Here is a 26709-nt window from a genome sequence, read left to right as displayed (position 1 = left end):
ATTGTAGCATCTAGGCAACCATCCCCCTGTAATGTGTGAACTGTCTGTTTTCTAACTCCACCCAGAATTAGAAAGAGAATTTGCAGTAGAAATTGTAATGTGGCCGTAGCTCAGTCCCCTCTTGACTCTCTGTAGCTTCCCGCATCGGTGGTAGGGTTTGCAGCTGTGTTTCAGCCACTCGACTCATAGCGTCCATAGCTTTGGGACATGAAGGTGACTTTCTCTTTCCCACAAACAAATCGCAGAAAATGTAGACTTCAAATAAATGGATCCTGTCATTTGGGTTTGATGTTTTGCCAAGTGTGAGGGGATAAAGCACAAGTTTCTCATTCACCCTTTTGGATAAATTCCTTTTGGCCATAGAACTCGTACGGGGAGTGGGCCCTCGCTTTGGTTCTAAGGGTCTGGTTTTAATTAGATGGGAGGAAGGGAGCACTGTTTTAATTGTTCCTCCCCCGGGGCGGGGGAAGCAGGCTCTCCGGCCAGCCTCACTGTGCCATTTCTTATAATCATCCCCGTCTCGTGTAAGAACAGGTGATTTTCTTAGTGACCATGAGGAAGAGGCACAGCCAGAACATCAGTGGGCCAAACGCCGGCCCCTGACCGCCTGGTTCTCCTTCCAGTTTCTCTACAGACATGACTTTGTGAAGGAGCGAGGACGGCTGGTCGGGGCCCAGAGCGTGAGTGACGACCCCTGGCTCCAGCACTGTCAGCGGGTGGGCCAGCTGCAGAGCGAGCTTCAGTACAGGAGGCAGGCGGTGGGCAGCAGAGCGCAATGCCACCTGCCCATGGACATGGTGCCTCTGGTCCACGCCCGGAAGGCCCAGGCCCTGGCCAGCGACCTTGACTATAGGACACAGTGCCACGCGTTCACGGCGCTGCCCGAGGACCTGAGGATGGCCTGGGCCAAGAAGGCTCATGCCCTGCAGAGTGAGGTAGGGGGTCTGGGGATCACACATCAGTCCCCGACTTCTTCCTCCCACCAGGCCTGGGTGCACATCTCTGCCTCTTCCTTAGCCTTTGAGATCCCTTCATCAGCCCCCGCCCCTCATCAATGACTTGCTTGGTCTGTATCATCTAGGTTGGGATTATTCAGTCCACAGATATTTACTGAGCACCTGCCATGCCACAGGCATCCCTCAAGGCCCTGGGAATATAGCGGTCAGCAAAAAAGCTCAAAAGTTCCTGGTGTCAGGGAGCTTCCAGTCTGTGGGAAGATGCAGCTGTGTGGTGTGTCAGATAGAGACAGAGCAGGGAAGTGGAGCGTGTGTCAAAGTGTGAAAGTGTTAGCTCGGTCACGTCTGACTCTTTGCGACCCCATGGACTGTGGCCCACCAGGCTCCTCTGTCCATGGGAAGTCGCCAAGCAAGAATACTGGAGTGGGTTGCCATGCCATTCTCCAGGGCATCTTCCTGACCCAGGGATCAAACCTGGGTCTCCCCTGTTGCAGGCAGATTCTTAACCATCTGAGCCAGCAGGGATGGCCAGGTAAGCATATGTGTGCAACGTAAAAAAATGAGGGACAGGGTCATTCTCATCCTCTGTCACCCCCTTCTCCTCCTGCCTTCAATCTTTCCCAGCAGCAGGGTCTTTTCTAATGAGTCAGCTCTTCCCATCAGGTGGCCTAAGTATTGGAGCTTCACCTTCAGCATCAGTCCTTCCGATGAACATTCAGGGTTGTTTTCCTTTAGGATTGACTGACTTGATCTCCTTGCAGTCCAAGGAGGATGAGATGGTTAGTGGCATTGCCGATTCAGTAGATATGAATTTTGAGCAAACTCTGGGGGATAGTGACATACAGGGACAGGGACAAGGACAGCACTGGCGTGCTGCAGTCCATGGGATCGCAAAGAGTCGGACACGACTTCACGACTGAACAACGACAAAGACAGGGTCACTCTCGCTGCAGAGGTGACATTTGAGCAAAGACCCTGGGCAGCAGCAGCCTCAGCATATCTGGGACTGGACTGAAGCGAGTGTCTGAGTGCGTGAGTGAGGAGGATGCCCCAGGGGATGGGGTGGGGGTCCGAGAAAGAGACCCAGGGGCCGACTGTGTGCACTGGGGATGTCCCTGAGGCGAGGTGGAGAGTTGTGCCCAGAGCTGCGGTTCACCAGAGCTGACTGCTCACCAGTATGGCACCCTCGCTCCAACACTTAGAGCTGAGAGCCTTGCTTGCTCCTCCTGTTGCACAGATGAGGTCACGTGGGAGGGGCTGAGGCAGGCCTGGCTCCAGAACCCACGCTCTCAACCATGCCACCCTCCTGAAGCAGGGGAGTCATGCTTCCTATGATGCAGGTGTGAATGCTTAGGCCCAGAGAGGGGACGTCCCACGTGGGGGCATTAAGTCCCGCCCTTAGTGGACGTCTCCAGACTCCGTGCCTCTGAAGTCAGTTCCAGGCCACTCCAAGTCTCGGCTCCCTCAGAAGGGCCAGGGTGGTGATGGAACTTGGTCGCAGTCAGCACTTCCAGGCCGCATGCCCATGGCAGGCTCTGCGCCATGCTTGCTTATGTGTGTCATCTCCCCAGCCCCACAGCTCCCCCGGGAAGAAGGTGCGGTTTCAGAGCAGGTCTCATGAGACTGTAGTCACATGAACCCTTGTCATCCATATCGGGCTTTCCAAACTTGGGCACCTTTGACACTTGGGGCTGGATGCTTTGTTGTGTGGGCCAGTCTTGTGCATTGCAGCATCCCTGGCCTCTACCCTCGAGATGCCATTAGCAGCCCCTCGATGTGACAGCCAGAAACGTCTCCATATATTGCCCAATGCACCTGGGGATAAAACTGTACTGAGAACTCTGTTCTTAGTCGAGGACTGTCTGTATGATGCACTGCCGAGCACACACAGGGCATGGTCCATAGGAACATGCCAGAGGCTGTGAGCTGTTAGGGTTGTTTTCCACCAAGCCTCCTGCTTCTGGGGGCCTTCAGGGCAGTGACTGCTCCGAGTTTAGTTATGTGGCACAGGCAGAGTGTTGAAAATACCCAGTTGATGATTAATTATGACAACAATGATGCAATGATTTAATGAATGCCACGATCGCCTAATTATGAATCAAGATTTGCTGGGACTGTAGTACTGAGTGGGCACCAGCCAGGGGAGCGTGGAGCAGGGCATGCGTTTGCTGAAGCACAGCCCAGGACCCACTTAGAAAGCCTTCTACTTACTAGCAGGCCACCCTGAGGTCCCTAAGAAGAGGCTCTTAGTTTGACTCAGAATGCAGCCCAGGACCTTTCTGTTGGTGGCCTCATCCGGGGACAGGACAGGCCACTGTGGGGAGATTGGGGGCCCGGCTAGAAGCCCAGCTTCATCCTTCAGCAGCCACTTGGCTTTCTAGGCCGTCATGGTTCTAGAAGAGCAAAGATGTTTGGTTTATTGGTGATCTCAGATTTCAGGATTCATAGATAAATGTTTTTTTAAATGCTAACATCATCATAGTATCAGACTATTACTAAGTAAGGAAAAAGACCAAAAACCAACTCTTACCTCAAGCTACCATTTATATCACTGATACTTCTGAAAAGAAAGGATATTTTAACACACACACACAAATAAGAACAACAAGAAAAAAAAGAGAGTCCTTCCCAAGAAACACTTGTTGGCAGTCATAGACTTACACTTTACCAAATGTGATATGTTTTGTGCTGAGAATTTATTGCCTGATTTAAGAATGACCATGTTGGGCTTCATGCATTGTTTTGAAACTTGAGGTTTGTTAAACTGGGTGGTCTTGGGCCCCAAGATCCTGTGAACAGCAGACCCCCAGAATGTCCATCTGGTCTGGAGGCTTCTTCTCTTGCAGTCGTCACTGAAAATCCAATTCCATGTGGTTATGTTCCAGCGAAAAGGAAACAAAGGCTCGTTATGAGCTCATGCAGTTCAGCAGAGTTCAGGGCAGGAACAGCAGCTCCCATAGCCATCAGTCGTTCTCCCGACCTCTCCCATCCAGGCCGGAAAGCAAGCTGTGGGTCTCGGTGCTCACCCTTGGCGGGAGGGTCCTCAAGGCTGTGACTCTGAAGTCTTGGGAAAGTTGTGCTTACCTCAGGGCGAGACACGTGCTCCGCCCAGGCTGTGCTCCATCACCAGGGGGTGCTGCTTCAGTCACCTCCTCAGTCAGTCAGTTCAGTCGCTCAGTCGTGTCCGACTCTTTGCGACCCCGTGAATTGCAACACGCCAGGCCTCCCTGTCCATCACCATCTCCCGGAGTTCACTCAAACTCAAGTCCATCGAGTCAGTGATGCCATCCAACCATCTCATCCTCTGTTGTCCCCTTCTCCTCCTGCCCCCAATCCCTCTCAGCATCAGTCTTTTCCAATGAGTCAACTCTTCGCATGAGGTGGCCAAAGTACTGGAGTTTCAGCTTTAGCATCATTCCTTCCAAAGAACACCCAGGACTGATCTCCTTTAGAATGGACTGGTTGGATCTCCTTGCAGTCCAAGGGACTCTCAAGAGTCTTCTCCAACACCACAGTTCAAAAGCATCAATTCTTCGGCACTCAGCTTTCTTCACAGTCCAACTCTCACATCCATTCATGGCCACTGGAAAAACCATAGCCTTGACTAGACAGACCTTTTTTGGCAAAGTAATGTCTCTGCTTTTCAATATGCTATCTAGGTTGGTCATAACCCTCCTTCCAAGGAGTAAGCGTCTTTTAATTTCATGGCTGCAATCACCATCTTCCGTGATTTTGGAGCCCCCAAAAATAAAGTCTGACACTGTTTCCCCATCTATTTCCCATGAAGTAATGGGACCAGATGCCATGATCTTAGTTTTCTGAATGTTTCACTTTCATCAAGAGGCTTTTTAGTTCCTCTTCACTTTCTGCCATAAGGGTGGTGTCATCAGCATATCTGAGGTTATTGATATTTCTCCCGGCAGTCTTGATTCCAGCTTGTGCTTCTTCCAGCCCAGCGTTTCTTGGTCCTTTCCAAATCTGCCACTCCACGCTCCTCTCCGTGATCTCTCATAAGGGCTGCAGGCATCCTGCAAAGCACGTGAAGGGATCGTCAAGGGGACAGTCTTGGCCCCAATCTTTATGGCTGCACGGCCTCAGGAGACTCCTTAAGCTTCCCCGGCTTCCGTTTCCCCATTAGAAATAACAGCAATGACAGTAACAATACCTAAGAAGTACGGAATGCTTATCCCGGGCTAGCATTTATTTAAATATTTTGCACTAACGATCTCATGTAGTATCTAGGTAGATACTGTAAGTACTTCCATTTTTACAGATGTGGTAACTAACACACCTATAAATCTTCAGGAACTTGCTCAGGGTCATAAGCTGCCAGGGAAATGACTTGCTCAAGACCATATGGCTAGTTAAGAGGCAAAGCCCAGCTCTGGGCTCCTGACTCTGGGGTTAGCGCGCTCTGGCTCCCCCTGGTGGCTAGATTAGGAACCCAGGCACTCTGGCTCTTGAGGGTTCTCTTAAGAACCACCTGCACAGGGTCCCAGAGGACAGCAGCTGGTGACTCGTCTGAGAATCTGAGCATTTAACCCCCCAGATTGTTCTATAGTTGGGAATGAGAGCTTGTCCTTTGAGAATGGCACAAGGACTGAATGAAGTAATGAAAGTGAAAGTGAAGTTGCTCAGTCGTGTCCGACCCATGGACTGTAGCCTACCAGGCTCCTCCGTCCATGGGATTTTCCGGGCAAGAGTACTGGAGTGGGTTGCCATTCCCTTTTCCAGGGGATCTTCCCGACCCAGGGATCAAACCCAGGTCTCCCGCATTGTAGGCAGACGTTTTACCGTCTGAGCCACCAGGGAAGTCCCAAATGAGTCTGAAGCAAACCACACCCTTTGCAAGATAGTTGTTATAGTGATTCTTATTATTAATGTGACAAATATACCCCTTCCCCTGACCACCTCCTGGGTGCACCTCCTGGTTATGTAATTCCTGTTAGAGCTCAAGGCTTGAAAGCTACAGCCTGTGCATCTCCAGAATGGGGGGCGCCAGGAATCTCACGTGTGACTCTGAAGGCATCCAGGCCTTCATATGTACAAGGGCAAGTGGTGAGCCTGCCACTTGGGAAGTGAGGTACAGCTGGGCAGCCTGAGAAGATCTCTTATTATCTTAGAATCCTTCTTGGAAACCATCTTTGGGCCTCGACTACCCTCCTTGCTCCTCCTCCCCTCTTTTATGGTGAGGTCTCAGGCAGGCGTGTGGTTTTTAGGGTCTGCGTGAATAGTCAAAGCGGGGCTGGGAGCAGAACTATCAATAGATAATCCATTTATAAGCAAGTCGGAGGCGCAGTCAGATCTTTGGGGAACCTGCGTCTTGCCTTCTGACTCACCTGCGCTCGCACTGTTCAGCTCAACAAAAGGCAAGTTGAAAGCATGCGCCCCCACTTCATCTCACTTATGAAAGGAGCAAGGCCCGGCTGTGAAGAGGCCCTGTAGGATTATTCTCTCTAACTTAGAAATTTATCCAATTTTCTCTGTTCTTTATCAGAGTGGAAGGCAAAAGCTTTGCTGGTGTAGACTGAAAGATCGTGGTATAAAAAGCAATTTCACTGACATGGGGTTTTGAAACGTGCTCCCAAACCCGAGTGATGTCCCCCTTCACCAGTGGGAAAGCAGAGTGGAATTTGCACAGGGGCCTTAACCAGCAGACAGTAGATCAGAAACGGCCCCTCTTTGAGGCCGGCTGTGAGGAGCACTGTGATTCCTGAAATGAAAGAAAGCTGAAAAGGCCGAAAGGCTGATTTCAGGAGCGGGTATTTTGCGTTACCGCAGAGCTTGTATCTAAATTAGAGAAATGCCAGCAACTTCGTTTAGTTCCAAATTTCACATTTCCTTAGAGAGTCCTTTTTCTTCCTTTAAAAATGCCTAATTTCCATATGGAGAGGAAGAAAAGCTTTTTCAGACACTGTCTCGATGCAGGTAATGGTGGGCAGATCAAGGAATGGGAATAAGATTAAACATTTCAGGAGATTCCTAATCAGGCCCATTGTCTTAAAACCCCACTTATTATTTTCTTCCTGGAATTGATGCTGTAGTTCTGATCTTCCGAGTCCTTAAGAGGAGGAAAATGGATAAAGTTTAAGCCTGTTGTGCAATGTAGGCAAATCCTGAGTAACCAGAGGAGGAGGGGTAAACTGAGGCATGGAAATATTAAGGCGGTTTACACACCATTCCCCAGTTGTAGCCAGGTTTGTTGCCGTTTTGAGAGTCCTGCAAAGAACTGCCCCTTCCCCACCACCGCAAAGAAAAAAACAAATCTAACACACAGAGTATCTTTTACCCGTCAGGACTCTCAGGTGTTTTCATGAGAACAGAGGATTGTCATGACCTTCGGGTATCACAGAGAGAAACTGAGTCACATTTTGGGACAGTGATTTGCCCTGAGTCACAGCAGGTTTGATCCAGAGCTCAAAGCCCTTTGATCCGCTGAAAGTGTGTAAAACGTTTCTGTTTAGGCAGGCGGTCAATCGCCTCACTGCCAGAATGAAACCAAATAATCAAGGCTGACGTGTGGGCTGGGGTGTCTATCTCAGATCTTTCTTAAGGGATCATTCCTGTAGGTCACAACCTTCTGCTTGGAATCCAGCCAGTTTACATGTGGGACCTGCTTGTATCTTACACGTGATCCGTTACTTAATTCTGGGCAGAATGCACAAACTCAAATAGTTTGCCTTGGTGACATGCAGAACTCACCCAAATGAAGATATTGAAATGTTGTGAGGAAGCATTTTTATGGATGCCACAATGGTTTGCAACCCTTTCCTGATAAAAGCCAGTGTTTTTTTCTTCCCGCAGCTGCGCTACAAGTCGGACCTGATGGGCATGAAGGGGACAGGATGGCTGGCGCTGAGCTCCCCACAGATAGAAAGTGCAAAGAAAGCCGGAGAGCTCATCAGTGAGGTATCATTAACCTGACTCTACCACAAACGCAGCCCGGCGTTTATCTCCTCCTGACGAGGGGACTTGCAGATGGACTGGAGAGCCTGGGAGGGCGCATGGCACCGGACTCCCGATTTCTTTCTGGGGCTATTTGCAACCAAATCCCAAGACAGAACAAGATTTGGCTCCCAGTGAATTCACTTGCTGGGGAGTTAAAGGCTTGTTCCAATCATTACAGGATGACCAACAAATGTTTTTATGTACAATTATGATCTAACCTGACCCATTATTTTCATGGAGATAAGGAGAGGGTTTGCCACTCATCTCCTGAGTTTACTCAGTTCAATGTCCTAGGGTTACCTGACTTCAGAGGGTGTTAAAAGTTGCCCAGAGATGGTTACATTAACTGAACTCCCCCCGCATGTTGATGACCCAGAGTTTCTTGCCCTGGGAACTCCTTGCGAGCATGGCACTGCCTTCTTTAGTTCCTTAATAACAGAATCTACTTGAATAGGGTCTGGGCAGGGCCGACCTAAGGCTGAATCCTTCCGTCTACTGAATTCCTTTTCTTGTGATGAGCTTTGGCATTTTGCAGCCTCTCTTTTCAACAATGTAAATACCTGTAAAATGGTCCTTATCACAGAGGCAGCTTGAATCTCTTCTGTATGCTGGTGAGGTGGCCACAAAGAAGAGAGATTTCTTTCTCAAGCATGTCATTGGTACATCTGGTACTGAGTAGGTAGGGTGAAGCGGCACCCGGAAAAATGCATGGTGTTTGATTGTTTCTTGAGAGTCTTGGTCTTTCTCTTACAGACCAAATACCGTAAAAAACCAGACACCATCAAGTTTACCACAGTGGTTGACTCCCCGGACCTAGTTCATGCCAAGAACAGCTACATGCATTGCAATGAGGTGGGTGTTTTCTGCTCACTCATCCCAGGCTTAATAGGGGGTAGGGCTTCACAGTGGTCAGTGCTTAAGATGTAAGTGCAAACCTTCTGTCCCTTACCTGGGTGATCTTGGGTCAGTTTTCTAATGTCTTCTAGCCATGGTTCCCTTATTTGAAAGAAAGATAATGATAGCAACCATTTCATAAGATGCAGTGAATTAAATGAGGATGAAGTAAATAAACCTTCATGAAGTTTTTAGCAAGTATTTAGAATATAGTAAGTCCTCAGTAAATGTCCCTAGTTTGACTCATAATCATCACAATAGTAATACTAAGTATTGTTGATGGACCCTTACCAAACACTAGGTCATATATATCTTAATTGTCCATAGATGATAATGGAATTAAATCTTAACATAAGCCAATTAGGAAAAAAAAAAGCAGCTCTAAAAAGAACTTCTTTCTACTGTATAATTTAGCCCCATTTCCTCTCTCGTGTATTGCTTTTGAAGAATAGGAAATTACGTATTTTCTTCTCTGAAATCCTCCAGGGATTGGATTTTTGCACACTGACAAAGCTGCCCCCTGCTCACAGAGTCCAAGTGCGGTACTGACCAGTTCATGTTCGCAAAACACAAACTGAATTTGGGAAAGGGTTGGAATGTTAAATATTATATTTCCTCTGTAAACCTGGATGAGACTCAACCACCTCCTAAAATTATTTGCAGTTCTTAGATCACTGCCCTAAAAATAGCCATTAAGAGAAAGCTTGAGTTCTAAAATTGTGTCTTCTTGGGACACAGGGTAGACTATGAAAACTTTAAATTTCTTAAGAGATATTAAGGTGCTTAAGGTTTTTTAGCTGCTATGTCTTTTTATTATTTTTATTAATGTTTAGTAACAAAGGCATTGAGGCGTCTTGTTACTAGTAAAAAGCTCGAGCAAATACCTGATTGCAAAGATCCTCTGAAATATCCACCCATCTTTTACTGTTTGTGAAACACAGGTACAGCAACACAGGATGATGGTTTGTGACCCTTTTGGAGCAAAACTTGATGAATATTTTAAAATACTTAAAACCAGCACCTCACCACCTGACCCTGGCCACTCAGGCACCTCCCTTCCTGGGTGGCGTCTGGAGGGATGCTCTCCAAGTGCAGGATAGCTTCTGCACCCTGGGGTGGGAGGGGCAGGAAAGGGCATCAGCCCCTCTTCACCTTTGACTGCAGCAAGTGCGGTCTCCCATTTACCGTGAGCCTTCTTCCCTGCAGCGCCTGTACAGGTCGGGGGATGCGGAATCCCGACACAGGTACACCCTGGTGCCCGACCACCCCGATTTCACCAGAGCCCGCCTCAACGCCCTGCATCTGAGCGACGTAAGTGAACCGACCGTTCATGTGGTGTGTGCCCGTTTCTGTAATATGATCTGTGCCCAAATGGGATTTTTTTTTTTTTTTAGAAAGAATTCCTAGGAAGGGAGCTGGGAACAGAAAGCACCCTAGATTGAGAGTAGGATAAATGGCATGTATAACTTTGAGCCACTTTTCTCACTGGCCCTCAGTCTCCCCAGCTGCAAAATGGGGATGGAGCTGTGCTAGCCGACTCCTATGGTTCTGCCAGCTCTAGCATCTCAGTGCTGGGCATGACTCCAAAGACCTCAGTCAGGTGCTGGGCTCCAGTCAGAGGAGCAGTGCCCTGGCCCCACGGGTGTAGACGCCTGCTCTGCTTGTTCCCCGGACTCCTGTCCTTAGCCATTCAGAGCCTTGTAAGTTTGGAGACCGAGTGGCGCTTTCTCTGCTTTCTGCAGGTTAGAAAGACGCTGCAATTGTAGTCCATGGGATCCAAACACAATCCGCTCCTTTGTGCCTGAGGCTGTGGCCCCCGACACGTCTTTTCCCTTGGATGTGTGCCCTTTGCATGCATCTCCAAGATGCTGTTTCCTCAGCCCGGGCTTGTTGTTGGCAGGGGTCGGAGGCCCCTGGTCGTAATAGAATAGGCGGCCGCTCTGCCGGCAAAGCTGTGATCCTGGGATAACAGGTACCGAGGCGGCAGAATCAAAAGACGCTGTCAGATCAGAATAACACAGGCTGAGTGTGTCGGCCTGGGGCCGCGCGGGGCCTCCCAGAGTCCGGCCATTCTTCCCGCCCTGGCCCGGCCATTGTGTCCTGGGGCTCCGTGCAGATCAACAGCTGCTGCTGCTCACCCCAGAGGTAGCCGCCTCGCAGGGGTCGGCAAGAGGCGCCTTCTAGTTAGCCTGTGTGTTAGTTTGTTGCGTTTGTAAAGCCCTGTGGGATCCCACGCGGTGAATGTGCTGCTGCTTTGTAAATATGAGTTATTATGACCATTTGATGCTTTTGAGGGATGCGCAGGCGATAATTTTAGAACAGCAGCTCTGGTGGGCTGACCTCCATCTGGGGAAGCGGGACCTCCCCCTCAGTGGAGCTCGGACAAAACATCTATCTCATTAATGCTTCAAGGATGGGGGAAGGCCAGGCCTCCATGTGAGGAACTCCTGGAGGCCCATCGCCCTGGACACTGGGATAGAAGTGCCATTCCTTCGGGGGCCCAACTTAAGGAGGACAGCCACCCTGTGCTGGTGGCAGAGGCATCCTTCCTTCCACAAGGGGTGCCAGTCTGCAGAGTCCCGGAGCTGAAATTAGCCGCCAGGGCACGCGGGTATGGAGGACTCATGAACCTCTTTTGAAAGAGCACTTCTTCGGGGGCGTGTAGGATACGCACAATTGGATCAAGTGCTCTGTGAGGAAGATGTGGAGGGAAAGTGACCTTCCTGGGCAAAGAAAGCCATTGAGATGTGTAAGGCAGCCGAAATAACTAAAAATCAAATGACTCTAATGTGTGAGGATGAGGGCAAAGCTGTGCCCACTGTGATAAAGAAGAGGAACACCCAGGGTTCCAAATCAAAGAGCCTGCGGAATCTAAAGACTCCCAGTGGCAAGGCAAAAACCTCAACAGAATTAAAAAAAAAAAAAAAACCTCAGGGAGGAAGCAATGACAATCAAGCAAATAGTATACAGAGAGAAGTAGGGTGGGGAGACAGGGAGCCAGCGCCTCGGGCAGAGCCCCAATTTGGGCCTGCCCTTGAGTTGACTCCCATGTGGTGCAGTGGTAAAGAATCCGCCTGCCAACGCAGGAGACATAAGAGACGCGGGCGGGTTCGATCCCTGGGTTGGGACTATCCCCTGGAGGAGGAAATGGCAACCCGCTCCAGTATTCTTGCCTGGAGAATCCCATGGACAGAGGAGCCTGGGGGGCTACAGTCCATTGGGTGGCAAAGAGGTGTCCAGGACTGAGCGCCTGCACCATACTTACACTTGAGTTGACCCCCAGTTACAGAGACTTGGAGGCTGGGGTGCCTTGACACCAAAGCAGGGTGACCTTGGAGTTCGATGCTGTGAAAAGATTGGTGTTGTTTCCTAGCCCAGATCTGGTGGAGAATCTCACTAGGAAGGCACTGACAGACCGCTTTCCAGGGAACGATAAGGGTTTTGACTCTCCGTCCTAGTCTAATTAATTTGTACGACCATCAAAACAAGGAAACGCAATGCTAGAGGGGCTGGTTGTCTGTCATGATCTGAATTCCACCTCACCTTCTACATACCTCTCAGTCCTTCCCCGCTAAACTCAACGATGACCCAGGAAATCTAATCCTTTGGGCCCTGTGTGCGATCTGCTAATGAGGTGATGACCTTAGCGATGATTAGTTCTCTATTTCTAGGTGCATCAACAGAGTAGGCATTTGGCTTCTGGTTTGTAATGTTGGGACTGGAAGAAGTGATGAAGGTAAAGGTGATGATGAGCAGCAGGACTTAACAAACAGTGAGCTCCACCACGCTTGGCTCAAGCTTTCCATGGTCCCCTCTAGTTCCAGGCTCGGTTGTGGGGTGGCATGAGGGCACTCGGCTTTTTTCTCTGCCACTCTTCCTCCGCTTAATCCCCCCAATCCCCTGTAGAACAGAGTCTCAGCCTTGACCTCTATTTCCAAGTGACAAAAGTAAGGTTCTTAAGGGCCCCTGACCTGCATGGCTCTGAGATGCGGGAGCGACCAAAACGGTCTGGGCTGTCACTTTGCCATCTGCTGGCGATCGCCTCACCTGCTGTCTCCCTTCTCTGCGACAGAATAAAGGACAGCCTTCCGCTGGGATCTCCAGATGACTCCTTTCATGGAGCCATTCCCTTATCTTGAAAAAAATATATATATATGAGCTACATGAAGGCACGGGCGGTTTTGATGCCTCCGTAGGTGATGTGGGTCTACCTGAGGACTAAGAGGATGTGATTACAGACTCCCGGAGGGTGTGCAAGAACAACTTGAAAGGCAGAGAAATAAAAGAGGACGATGTGAAATGCAGGGGTCAGGAACTCGGTCAGGTTTCTGACGATCAATTTAATTCAGGTGAAGGCTCTCCTCTCAGTGCAGACACCAGGAGGGCATGGGGGCTGCAGCACGCTTCACGGGGATAATGTGACGTGGCATCAAGGTGGCCCAGGGGCCCCCAGGAAGTGAGTGGAGCCCGTGAACATGAGGGTACCAGGACCCAAGGAATAGAACCAGCAGCATGTGGGGAGAAACAGGGTTCTTTAACTTTGCATTCTGGCAGCTGGAAGCTGCAAACTTGAGGTGCTGGAGTGAAAGCAAAGACAGGAAGAAGGGGGACGGCGCATCTGGTGCCCACAGGGTGTAGCAAATCAGCCAGACCCTGAGACCCACAAGAGCAGGGCCTGATGCTCAGGCTTTGGCTGGGCGTTTAAAGCCAAAGCCCTTCATGGCCAGAGCTGGGGAGGTCCTCAGGGTGGCCGTGGGGCCATGGGCTCTGCCATCTGGGTGCCAGCAAGACAGAGGGTACCTGTATAGGAATTACTCCCTCTGAGAACTAGCAGACATGGAGGCATGGAGCTGCCCATTCACCTCTCACTCATTTCTTTGTTTCCCCAACTAGAAAGTCTACAGGCACTCCTGGGAGCAGACCCGGGCTGGTGGCTACGACTTCAGGCTGGATGCCATCCCATTCCAGACGGCACGGGCATCGAGGGAAATCGCCAGTGATGTAAGACCTCACGTCCCCTCCCTGCCTCTGTCTCTGATAGCTGTCACTCTGGTTTCCCCAGTTCTGTTGAAAGGCAGACCACTGGGAGCCAAAGCTGAGAAAGTATTTCAAGTGGAAGGAATAAAAGTTGGCCTCATTTTCTAGCATCTCAGCCAGAAATTTGGAATTAGGGAAGGTCTTATTCCTACTTCCTCTCCTTCCAGAGAGGCATTCTTAAACATTGATGCATGTGGACAGAAACTAGAAATCAGTTAGCAGAAGACTGATTGGACAGAAACTAGGAATCAGTTAGCAGAGGACTGATTTGTTGACCTTCAATAAAGGGACCTTTTTTTTCAAAGCTGAAGTGCACTATGGGATAGAAAGAGATTGGGTTTCCCGCCTAGATTGACTTGAGTTCAGATCCTGCCTCAGTTGCTTAGGAGTTGGCTCTGTGGTCTTGAGCAAGTCACTTAAATCCTCTGAACTAAAATTTCTCCTATGAAATAGAGATCTAATATTTGTCTCTATTGGTGACAGGATTGATGTAGAGAGAGTGAAAGTCGCTCAGTTGTATCCAACTCTTTGCCACCCCATGAACTATACAGTCCATGGAATTCTCCAGGCCAGAATACTGGAGTGGATAGCCTTTCCCTTTTCCAGGGGATCTTCCCAACCCAGGGATAGAACTGCGGTCTCATGCATTGCAGGTGGATTCTCTACCAGCTGAGCCAGCAGGGAAGCCCGGGATTGATGTAGGAATGTAACCAAAATGGTTCAGTGTCGTGTACAGAGCAAGGGGACAAAGCATGGCAGCTGTTATTATCGAAGAGGAAGACATCACTAACTAGATAGGAAGACATCACTAACTAACTAACATCACTAACTAACTAACATGGTCATTCATGAACAACTTGTCACTGGTTCAAAGTGAAACAAGTATAGAAACCAAGCATTTAGCAACACTTAGCAATGAGATATTCTGGCCTCCAAGCTTGAGATGGGTGGACTCCTCTGGCTGAGCAGAATAGAGGCCGGTTTGGGTTTATCAAATGCACCTGGTACTTTTTACATACTAATCACAGGCTTCCCAGATGGTGCTAGCGGTAAAGAACCCGAGTGCCAATGCAAGAGACATAAGAGATGCGGTTTGATCCCTGGGTGGGGAAGATCCCCTGGAGGAGGGCACGGCAACCCACTCCAGTATTTTTGCCTGGGGAATCCCATGGACAGAGGAGCCTGGCGGCTACAGTCCATGGGGTCACACAGAGACAGACGCGACTGAAGTGATTTCACACACATGCAATCACAGGCAGAAGGACCACATACTGGACTTCGATGGACTGGAAATTTTAAAAAGCAAAACAAAGTGACTCAGTCCCGTTTTTCACTATACATGGTTTGAGGAGCACTGAGTTGGGTCCCTGAAAGCTGGAAAGAATCAAAGGATGAGTGGCTGCTGATAGAATGGGCGCACTCCTTAGCTGCTGGGTTAGCTGTTAGCACAGCAATACCGTCACCTGCCACTGGGTGGACGCGAGCCTGTGCGGGACATGAAGCTCAGCCCCTCTTGCTGAATCCTTTCAAGATCCCGTGGGGTGGAGGTTCCCGCACCCATTTTCACACCCATTTTACCAAGTGGGGAGACCAAAGCTCAGAGAGACTCAGTAACTGACCCGAAGCCACACAGCTAAAGGAAACAGAGGGAAACCCGGATCCCAGCCCTATTTGAATCCAAAGCGGTGCCCTTGACCCACTGCTGAACTTCTGCTGAGAATCCCGAGGGCCGGCCCTGGAGGGAAGGGGGGCACCCATGACCACCTCTCTGCTCCTCTGCGCTGCAGTTCCGGTACAAAGAGGCCTTCCTACGGGACCGGGGCCTGCAGATTGGGTACCGCAGCATCCACGACGACCCGAGGATGAAGCATTTCCTCAGCGTCGGCAGACTCCAGAGTGACAACGAGTACAAGAAGGACTTCGCCAAGAGTCGGTCCCAGTTCCACTGCCGCCCAGACCAGCCCGGCTTCCTCCAGGCCAAGAGGAGCCAGCAGCTGGCCAGCGACGTGCATTACAGGCAGCCCCTGCCCCAGCCCACCTGCGACCCGGAGCAGCTGGGCCTGAAACACGCGCAGAAGGCCCACCAGCTGCAGAGCGATGTGAGCTGCCCTCCCCTCAGGCCTAGGCCCTGCCTCTGGTTCTCTTCATCGGAGGTGTCCATAATCCCACGTCCCGTGTTACCCTCAGGGAGGAGCTGGGCTGCGATAGAACCTAGGAGACCTGAGATCATAGTGCCAGAAGAAATGACAAGAATCCCAGTGTATCGAGTCCTTCCTGTGGGCCAGGCTCCATGCCAAATGCTTTCCATGCTGTGCCTCGTGGCTCTCACAACCAGCCGGTTTACAGATGGGGAACCGGAGGCTTAGAGCCATGAGGTCACTTACTCAGGATCCTATGGCAATCAGTAGCAGGTCTGGAATCTGAGCCCCATATGGCTTAATGTGAGAGCCCAAGATCTTGATTGCTATGCCTTAGTCTTTCCAGGGCTTTCCAGGTGGCGCCAGTGGTAAAGAACCTGCTTGCCTGTACAGGAGATGTGAGAGACACAGGTTCAATCGCTGGGTCAGGAAGATTCCCTGGAGAAGGGCATGGCAACCCACTCTAGTATTCTTGCCTGGGAAATCCCATGGACAGAGAAGCCTGATGGGCTACAGTCCGGCAAAGAGTCAGACATAACTGAAGCGACTTAGCACGTACACACTCTTTCCAAGGGATCTTAGTAGTCAGCAGCCTGGGCCCTTTATCTCTGAGAGGCAACTGAAGCCCCTAAATGGGAAATGACTTCCTTAAGGTTACAGGGCAGGTCTAGATAGGAGCTCGGTCTTGAACCCTCACTGCAGCCGCCTGGAGTAGAGCAATGCAGAGCACAGCGCTATGCCGGCCTGACTCCCAGCACAGCGCATCCCCAGTGCCAAGGAGCTCCTGCGTAAGGCAGCTTGGCTCCCACGTCCTGGTTTCACTAACAACATAGTCCCCAGGGCAGCCTTTTTAAGCCTCTCCACTCTAGGCCCTGCTGACCTATTCCTCTTGCCTCCCTCGTTCCCCCAAGGTCAAGTACAAATCAGACTTGAACCTGACCAGAGGTATTGGCTGGACACCTCCTGGCTCCTACAAAGTGGAAATGGCTCGGCGGGCTGCAGAACTGGCCAACGCGAGGGGCCTGGGTCTCCAAGGGGCTTATGTAAGTAGCGGGCTGGCAGGCAAGGCCACGGGGGAAAGGCGAACTCAATTGTTTCTTTTCAAACTTTATTTTTGGCCAAAGGTTAGCTGGCTCTAAAGATGCGTGCAATGCAGCTCAGGCAAGGCGCCTAATTTCATGGGTCTGAGATGACCAGGCGGATGACACCTGGGTTAAACTTCCTGCGGGGCTTTGTCTGAAGTCACAGCCATTAGTTCTTCGGAGGCGAGCGTGCCGGGGCTACATCAATCCTGGCCACGCGGGCCAGGCTGTGCTGACTGCTTGCTCGTTACATACGCGGAAGGGGTCAGAGCCGTGCTGTCTACCACAGTCTGGGTTTTGAACCCTACTTTGTTCAGAAGAAAGGCGCCCCGTCTAAATGAGAGATGGGCTCTGCTTCTTTCTCTTTCTTGCCGTGAGGTTCCTTTTTCTTGGGGAGGATGGAGGAGGGAGAAAGGAAGGAGAGGGCGAGCTTTTTAGACAGCTTGTCTTGTGGGAGCTTCCGCTTCACTCAGGGAGGTGTGTTTGGTTTCTGCAGGGGGGGCCGGAGGCTGTGGAGCCCAGAGATGATCAGAGCGGGTTTGTAAACCCAGATGCCACCGAGATTCTGCACGTCAAAAGGAGGAAGGCCCCGCTGTTCTGAGTGGGAGGCATCCACCCTTGGTTCTTGGGAGAGAAGCTGGAGAGGAGATCTGCACACCAGAGACATGGCTTCAGTCGGAGCCAGCTGTGAAAATGGCGCCCCTGCCCGAGCCCTCCTTTATTAAAATAACAGCTCCATGAAAATGGGTGGAGAATGTTGTGTTTTGTCCTCTGTCTAACACCTAGCAGTGGGTGGCTGGCCCTGTTGTGCACCTTGAGTGTCTGAGGAATAAAGACGTAAAGGTGACCCCCACCGATGCCGAGCCGTCTGAAAGCTCTCACTTGCCAGTGTCCCAGGTGAAGGCAGGCTGTGAACACTGATTTTCTAGAAGCTACGATTGTTGGAAGGGAAGCAAACATCATGCACTTCAGGTTGATTCTCTCATTTCTGGGTTTCCCAGGAGGGAGCCTGAGGAAGCGGGGGCCATGCTGGTCCCAGGTGCCCTGGGCTGGGCAGCAGTGGTCTCTGCTTAGAGCCTGTGTACTCAGAGGCTCCAGGGGCCATCTATTGCTGCCCACAGGGCCTCGCCTTGTCTGGGTGTTCACAGGACGGGCTGTGAGCCTCACAAGACACCTCAGAAGCTAGCCTCCTTCTCCATGGTGGCTTTGATCCACATTAGGAATTTGGTCACTTGGGTGTAGACCCCTGGCTTCTTCCCACACTCCAGGCCCCAGCTCACGATCCCATAGATGTAGGAGGTGCCGTCCTTCTCACAGGTCAGAGGGCCTCCGGAGTCGCCCTATGGGAAAAGATGCAAGAGTCCACTTTGTGGTTCAGTATACACTCAGACACCCCCGCCTTCCGTGAGGGGATGCTGGGGGGTGAGGGGTGGGATTGTTGGCCAGCCCTGGGGAAAGTGGCAACCAGGTTCTTCCTATGCCTCATATGATGCAGTGCTCTGAAGGGAGAGCAGCAGATACCAACCTGTGTCCTAAGTCAGAGAGGGCTTGGCAGAGAAGCCATGGGGCCAGGCCCAGGTCACACCCTGACTTCCTAACCCACCGTGACTCAGTGATGCAGGTATTACTAAGGGGCTCCCGACTTCTCATTCCTTCCTGGGATCTAGCAGGGGCTGGAGGGATGCCCTGTTTGGATAGAGCACCTTCCAGGGCCCGCAGGGCACACATTGGTCAGGAAGGATGGGGTTCAGAGGCAGCATGGCCATGATGTTCAGCATGGTCTATGGGGTTAGATTTACTGGGCTCCAAGCCAGGCTGTCCATCTGCTGGCCTGTGGGGCCTCCATTTCTCACACTGTAAACCATAGGTGGCAACAGAACCCACATGAGGGTTCTTATGAGGACTAAGGCTTGTAAGGCTTATGGGACAGTGCGTGCTTCACATTAAACCCCCAGTTAGAGTGGAGAGGAGGAGGATGGTGGGGAGGGCAGGAATGAGAACGACAGCTCTCTCACACACACGTATCTGCTCCCACTTACACACCTGGTAGGATATTTAATGAATCATTTCTTTCAATCTTAGCCACAATCTCCCAATTTTATGGATACCCTAGTTCCATTTTATAGATTAGACACTTAAGGTTGGCTAATTATTTGAGGGCAGCAGATTGAATGTTTGTGTCCTCCCTGCCCTGCTCAAATTCCTGTGTTAAAGCCTAATGTTTTATCAGAAGGTAGGGCTTTGGGGAGGTAATTAGGTTGGGAGGGTGGGGACCATGCACAGGATTAGTGCCCTTGTTGAAACCTTGTGGCTCAGTTGGTATAGAGTCCACTTGCAACGCAGGAAACCCAGATTTGATCCCTGGGTCAGGAAGATCCCCTGGAGAAGGAAATGGCAACCGAGTCCAGTATTCTTGCTTGAGACATCCCATGGACAGAAAAGCCTGGTGGGCTACAGTCCTTGGGGTTGCAAAGAGTTGGACACAACTGAGTGACCAAGCACGCATGCAGAAGGGACCTAGAGAGCTCTCTCTCTTTCTGCCACATGAGGACACGATGAGAAGTTGGCAGTCAGAGAGGGTCCCACTGGAACCATGCTGGCACCCTGATCTCAGTCTTCTAGCCTCCAGGACTGTGAGAAACGTCTGTTGTTTAGCCACCCAGTCTAGGTCACTTATATAGAAGCCCAAGCTGACTAAGCCATTCAGTGACTGACAAAGGTCACAAAGTAAAGGACAGAAGCAGGTTTCAAACCTTTGACTGTCTTTTTAAAATCCTGCAATCTGTTTCCTTATCCATCTTCTAGGGACTCAGGGAAAATCACTCCCATCTGCCCACACCCTTCCTTTAAGTAGGTAGATACCTTGGAAAAGGACAGAGGGTCACGGGAGAGCCACAGACCCTGAGAGTGACCATGATTTCCCATCCCAAAGCAGGCTCGAGGCTGCAGATCACTGTTGAGTTTCTTTGTAGGGAGGACCTCAGGTTTGAGTGTGCCCATGCTTGCCCCCCAAAGTCCTGTCTGGAGGTGGGTGTCAGGCAGGATCTAAATTGGCTCTGGCCACAGAGAAGCCACTCAGCCAATTAGTGTATTAGGGCTAAATCTCCTTCCCCCTTCACACACACACATTTAAATCCTAATGGTGACTCAATATTGTGAATTCTGTGGCCCCTCATCTTTCTCTTTCTAACCACTGGTCTTTGCAAATGTCCCCTGCTTATTGGGATTTGCAGACAAGCTGCCCAGCGCTGAGGGCAGAAACACCCTCTTCACATTTTAGCGCAGAGGAGCAAGTTCTTGCTCTGCACTTCCCACCCAGGAGCTGTGGACCAAGATAATTTCTCTAAGCATCTGTACAATGGCAACAGTGACCTCCCTCACCAGACGGGTCAGAATCAAAGTCAACAACAGCGAGCAAAGTGGCTGCGAGGGCATCGATGCTGAGCCCTCCTGGTCTGGTGTGGATTCAGGTTTGCCAGAGGACAGATGTGCCCACCTTGACTGAATGGCAAGTCTCTGTCCCTCCTCCCTGCCCGGGGCTCTAAGTGCCCTCTGTGCCCCTGTGTAAGGCCCTACTTTCTCCAAATGCCACGTGGAGTCTCCGACCTGGCAGGAGTCTTGTCCAGGCTTCTGGAGGTTTCCTGCACAAATCATGTTGTCGTCGACTGAGTGGTCATAGAGTTGGCGGGAGTTGCATATTGTGTTGCTGATCAGCTTGACCTTGGCATCCAGGAGCTGGCGGGACCCTTCTCCTGAGGGGCAGAGAACAGATGTTGCCACTGTAGAGACCAGGGTGGAACCTGCCCCACCAGAAATCAGCAGTGGTCAGAAGAGGGCCACCTGCCCCAAGTTCAGGCAGTAGGGGTTTTTCTAGGACATGGGGAGAGAAGCCTACTTGAAATGATCCTTGCCTTCCATTATTAAGAACAAGATTAGAAGGGAGGGAAATCTATTTTGAGTATTTGAGAGTCACTTAAGATACTACTCCTGAATTTCCATATTACAGGGCACATGCATTGGAAGGACTGATGCTGAAGCTGAAATTCCAGTACTTTGGCCACCTGATGGGAACAGCCAACTCATTGGAAAAGACTCTGATGCTGGGAAAGGAGGAAGGCAAAAGGAAAAGAGGGCAGCCGAGGATGAGATGGTTGGATAGCATCATCTGCTCAATGGACATGAATTTGAACAAACTCTGGGAGATAGTGAAGGACAGGGAAGCCTGACATGCTGCAGTCCATGGGGTCGCAAAGAGTTGGACACGACTTGTCAGTACTATATCTACCTAGGAAAGGAGGAAATTCTCCATGGATGCAAGATCAATACCTGGTGAAAGTCAAGGAGCTAGGGGCTAGGGCCAAGGACAGATATGGAGATCAGAGGAGACTGTGAAAGTGATGAGATTTAACTAGAGCTAGAAAGATGGTCAGGAAGATACCCTGGAGTGGGAAATGGCAACCCACTCCAGTGTTCTTGCCTGGAAAATCCCACAGACATTGAAGCCTGGTGGGGTTGCAAAGAGTCTGACATGACTGAGCACATACACAGAAAGCTGGGGCAATCTCTTTCTTTTGATAAGTCATTTTGAACATAACGCTGATTTCTAGTCCTGGAGGGCAGTTGAATGTGACCCTTTCTTGTCTGGTGGATGTAAGTTACCTGCGTGTCAGGAGGATGCATGGCCAGACTCACCTGTTTCTGTGACACCCCAGCCGGAGATAGAGCACTCAGTCCCAGAGGGAAAGGGACCATCGGGCAAACAGACAGTTTTCACATATTTGGATTCCAGGGCACAATGACCATCCACTGGCTTTAGCTTGAGCAAGGCTAGGTAGAGAGAGGGGAAATGGGTGACAAAGCCCTCTCTGTCAAAGAAGCATCAGCTTCAGCTTGATTGGAAGGTGGTTGTAGGAAAACCCCACTCCCAATACCCCAAATTCTTCTGTTATCATTTCATGCTTTTAACCTTCACCTGGGGAGGAGTCATAACACTTCAGGCTGAGAGTAATGCTAAGAAACAATAACTGAGTTTGAAATCATTTCGAATACCTTTTTGGAAAAACAGGCTTTAAGAGGGGGGAAAGATGTTGAGGACAGAAGAGCCCAGTCGGCACCCATCCAAAGGGTCGCACAGAGTCAGACACGACTGAAGCAACTTAGCACGCGTGCACAGTGTTGAGGAGGGAGAGTGAGAAGTGTGTGAATGAAGAAATAAGATACAGAACTAAGGAGCAAGAAGCATAAGTACATCATTGCCTACCAGGTGCCAGATGTACATGGGATACATGTACATCATGTCACTTAGCACACAGGAAGTGAACAGCTGGACATCAGTGTCCCTGTTTCACAGAAGAGGGAATTGAGACTTAGAAGGGTGAAACCGGTTAGAAAGTGGGGGAGTAGGGATTCAAGACTGAGCTCTGCACAGCACACCGTTCTTTGCATCGGATGTTCCTTCCCCTCAGTTTAAAAGTTTGTGCACATTTATCTGCAACACTAACATAGACCTTTCAGAACTAAAACGCCCTGGAAGAAATGCTCTACCTTACAGGGTCTATGAAAGACCTGCGCAGAGCACCTTCCAGAACCAAGCCTCAACTTTCTTTCAGTAGAGAAATCCACCCAGGACAAGAGAAGCGGGAAAGCCACCATAGAAGAGAAGAGACTTGCCAATATCGTTGTAGGGAATGTCGTCTATTTCAATATAGTGGCTGTACTTGAAAATCTTCTGCACCCCAAAGCTCTGCTCATGGAATTCCGTCTTCGTCAGGTCCTGATCTCCAAGTACCACTTTCAGATATTTGGTTTTTATCCTGAAAGAGGAAAGTATAATGATCAGGAACTAGTCCTGGAATTTGAGAGGCTGGAGCCACACCCATGAACTGTGTGACCTTTGACAGATGACCTGACTTCTCACCCGGTGGCATCCTCATCTGTAATCATGGTCTTGCTCACAGAGCTCTCCTGCAGGTCATTCAGCAGTCAGTTTTGAGGCTTGACTGTCATAACACATGTAATGCATGTGGTAAGCATTCTACACACAGGAGCTTTCTTCTGTTGTCTGGTTTTAAGGAGATACACTTCTGCCCTTGGAGCTAGATCAGACCCCCTAGTCCTGCCAGAGTTGTCAAGATGCTGATCAGATGGGAAGGGGACAGCACCCCCTGGGGATTCTGGCCACCCTGGCCTCTGCTCGCAGCAGGCACTTACTCAGTGCAGTGGGCAGCAGTCAGCACCCAGCACGGGTGGATCAGCACCCCCCCACAGTAGTGGCCCTGGGGCATGGAGACGGTCAGTCGTAGTGAGGTCTGCAGGGATGCCTGCCACGGATGCTTGCCCGCCGTGCTCTTAAAGCCTCCAAAGATCCTCTTGACCTTCTTCTCTGCTATCTCGGTCCTCCCGCAGGACCCAAACTCAGGAAACTTGGTCAAGGGCTCAGCGGGTCTTCCCTCTGGGTTGGCAACGTCTGTGAAACACAGAGAAATAAATCACACTTCCACCCTCCCTCTAGGTTCTCAGAAGGACCTTATCAGAGGTATGGCTCTGCCTTAGAAGCTGAGCTAGTGTCCAGAGCTAAGAGACCGTACTGGTGCATACAGGATGAGCACATGCCACTAACATTTGTTGGCAGAATTCCCTGATGGTCCAGTGGTTAAGACTCCGTGCTCTCACTGCTAAAGGCCCAGGTTCAATCCCTGGTCGAGGACGGAAGATCCCACAAGTCCACTCGGTATAGTGAAAAAAAAAAAAAAAAAAACACCTGCATGCTTATACATACCCTTAAAAAATTGTTGAGCACATTGATTAACACAAAGCAAGTCTATAGAATTAATGATGAAGATACTGCTTTTTCCTTCTTATTTTGATGTGCATACAAACACATAGAAATGTGTATGATTTATATATGGAATCTAAAAAATACAACGAATTAGAGAATATAACAAAAAAGAAGCAGACTTGGATACAGAGTATGAACTAGTGCTTAGCAGTGGGGAGACAGGGAGGAGAGGCAAGACAGGGATTAAAAGGAACAAACCATTAGGTATACAATAAACTACAGGGGGTGATTTCATTGTACAACAGGGGGAATATAGTCCATATTTTATAATAACTATAAGTATAGTTCAACATTTAGAAATTGTGAATCCTTCTAGTATATACCTGTAACTTACATTAACACTGTATAGCAAGAGTATTTCAATAAAACATGTGCAAATAAGTATCAATATAGAAATCCATCTCTGGTAGTTTAGTTGCTAAGTTGTGTCCAACTCCTTGGACTGTAGCCCACCAAGTTCCTCTGTCTGAGGGATTTTCCAGGCAAGAATACTGGAGTGGGTTGCCATTTCCTTCTCCAGGGGATCTTCCAGACCCAGGAATCAAACACAGGTCTCATGCATTGCAGGCAGATTCTTTACTGAACTCCAGGTATGTATTTAACTATGTTAATGCATGCATAGATTTTTGAAGGCTTTTTTGGTGCCTAGGGGAAGATACCCAGATGACAGAGTTGGGTAGATGAGACATTTGCCCAGATTATTGTCAATCAAAGGAAAGAGCAATAAGAGTTGTAGGGTGGTGCCCAGTCTATTTCATGAGGTTTGTAAGGAGTGAAAGGTAAGGCTTCACTTGGTAGGTCATGGAGGACTTTCTGGAGGACTGATTGAAAGTGACAGTTGCCCAGTCATGTCTGACTCTGTGACCCCACAGACTGTAGCCAACCAAGATCCTCAGTCCATGGAATTCTCCAGGCAAGAATTCTAGAGTGGGTAGCCACTCCCTTCTCCAGGGGATCTTCCTGACCAAGGGACTGAACGCAGCTCTCCTGCACTGCAGGTGGATTCTTTACCATTTGAGCCAGGAGGAGTGATTACTTGGGGTGATTCTCAAAGAATGGCTAGATATGGACAAGAGCGAACGAGGGACAGAGCAAAGGCACAAAAATGCAACTGGTCAGGGAAGCAATTCCACTGATCAGGGCAGGAGGGTGCATAGCTTCAGATGTGGGTACAGAAGTGGACCAAGGCAGACTTTTAGAAAGACTGTGAAGCTGGAACTCAGTCCGTGTTGCATCCTGATAGGCTGTGGAGGCTCAGCCAGTGTTTGATCCCCACTGTACCCTGAAGCCTGGCATAGTGCCTGGCATACGGCATGCAAGCGGCCAGTATTTGCTGAAAGCACTGACTGGGAGCCGGGAGGCCTGAGTCTGCAAAGCTGTCCAGGTCTGCTTGACCTGGGAGCAGAGGGTCGGGGAGCTGGGTTGCCACCAGGTTGGCAAATGGTGAAGCAGGTGTGAAGGGAGAGTAAAGGTGGGGGAGAGAGAGAGTTCCAGGAATTTCTGTGGATCTACCACCTCCCCACTACCAGACCTCCAGATAGCCACGGTCTTACCTAGGGCAGAGCAGGCGGGGACATCACAGTACTCCCATTTCACCTTCACATTGTTTACTTTAATGAAACACCAGGGCTTTTTGTCTCCATCTGGGTTTCTAAAAAAACAAACAACAAAGTAAGCCGGGGTTGAGGCTTGGTGAACCCACTGGACTTCATTAAAGGACCTTTAGGTAAAAGAGTATCAAGTTCTTGCACCCTCTGCCCACCCCCCATACCCAGAGCTAACTTCCATTCCATTCCTCCAACAGGTTAGCAAATCTTGGCATATAAGCGTGGTTATAGCTCTGGGACCAAGTTAACTTCTGGAGGGGAATCTCAATAACCAGAAAGTAGTTCACAAACTTTATGCCAGATCCACAAGACACAAATTGTTTTGCAGGAAAATAAATGAGATCCCTATTGAAGACCCTTCTTTGTTAGGAACATGAAATAACTACAGAAACAGGGTGAGAGAAGGGCTCCTTTGCCCAAAGTTTCAAATTTGGAGCCTGAGAATTCTCTGAGAGAGGCTACCCTGCAGACAATCCCATGGAAGGAACAGCTCAAGGTCAACGAAAGTGGAAGGGAACTTGTGTGTTGTGCAAGGGAAATCCTTCTACTTAATGGAACCAGTTGAAAGCCATACACAAAATCCCTGTTTCTATATGGAGACCATATATAATGTCCTTGGCCTTGGTCAGACAATGAGCAGAGGGAGGAAGGCAACAGAATGGTCTGGAGGCAGCAGATGGGGAAGAAGGTAACTAGTCATCACCAGGGATGGAAATAACATTGTTCTTTTCTGGGAAAGCCTGCACATCCTTGTGGCAGAGACTGTAAGGCTCACCAAACCTTTCATTTTCTCCTTTGATGTTCCATTTCTCCCTTGAAGTTTATGTGGGACCATGTGACTATTTCTGGTCAATGAAACACGTGTGCTCAAATGATGTGTCACTTCTAGGTTGAGGAGGTAAAAATCTCATCCTCCATGTTCCAGGCTCTCCTTGCCCTCCCTGGATATTTGAGTAACTTTGTGGAGTTACCCAAACCTACATGACGCATGCAGTGTGAGTGAGAAATAAACAGTGATGTTTTCAAGCCACTGGGGTTTGGGGTTGTTCGTTAAGCAGCATAACCTAACCTATATACTGAGTTGGAAAATCTTCCTATTGATAATAAGCTGATGAATTTCAGTGTTCCATTTCAAAATCTCTAAGCTGACTCAGGAAAACTAGGAGCAAGGGGAAGGGACAAACAAATCCTCACCCTGACAAGTAGCTA

At 49.8% G+C, this 26709-nt stretch overlaps 2 protein-coding genes across 11 annotated transcripts in view; one reads left to right on the top strand and one right to left on the bottom strand.

Moving 5' to 3' along the window:
* The window catches only part of NRAP (nebulin related anchoring protein), a 75370-nt gene extending 57567 nt beyond the window's left edge, over positions 1 to 17803 (top strand). For all 10 annotated transcript variants that reach the window (XM_055560610.1, XM_055560605.1, XM_055560608.1 and 7 more), the window contains 8 exons: positions 624 to 935; positions 7761 to 7865; positions 8658 to 8756; positions 10005 to 10109; positions 13692 to 13799; positions 15623 to 15934; positions 16885 to 17016; positions 17552 to 17803. In XM_055560610.1, coding sequence (XP_055416585.1) covers positions 624 to 935; positions 7761 to 7865; positions 8658 to 8756; positions 10005 to 10109; positions 13692 to 13799; positions 15623 to 15934; positions 16885 to 17016; positions 17552 to 17656 — 1278 coding nt within the window. In that variant the 3' untranslated portion in view covers positions 17657 to 17803. The remainder of the gene's footprint in view (positions 1 to 623; positions 936 to 7760; positions 7866 to 8657; positions 8757 to 10004; positions 10110 to 13691; positions 13800 to 15622; positions 15935 to 16884; positions 17017 to 17551) is intronic.
* Positions 17804 to 18230: 427 nt separating this feature from the next.
* The window catches only part of HABP2 (hyaluronan binding protein 2), a 34184-nt gene continuing 25705 nt past the window's right edge, over positions 18231 to 26709 (bottom strand). The window contains exons 8-13 of the mRNA XM_055560611.1: positions 25447 to 25544; positions 23266 to 23521; positions 22726 to 22868; positions 21748 to 21882; positions 20662 to 20807; positions 18231 to 18395 (exon numbers count right to left, since the gene is read on the bottom strand). Coding sequence (XP_055416586.1) covers positions 18231 to 18395; positions 20662 to 20807; positions 21748 to 21882; positions 22726 to 22868; positions 23266 to 23521; positions 25447 to 25544 — 943 coding nt within the window. The remainder of the gene's footprint in view (positions 18396 to 20661; positions 20808 to 21747; positions 21883 to 22725; positions 22869 to 23265; positions 23522 to 25446; positions 25545 to 26709) is intronic.

The sequence above is a fragment of the Bubalus kerabau genome, chromosome 22 (genome assembly GCF_029407905.1).
Source record: "Bubalus kerabau isolate K-KA32 ecotype Philippines breed swamp buffalo chromosome 22, PCC_UOA_SB_1v2, whole genome shotgun sequence".
Taxonomy (NCBI): Eukaryota; Metazoa; Chordata; class Mammalia; order Artiodactyla; family Bovidae; genus Bubalus; species Bubalus kerabau.
This window is presented reverse-complemented; position numbering and strand designations above follow the sequence as displayed.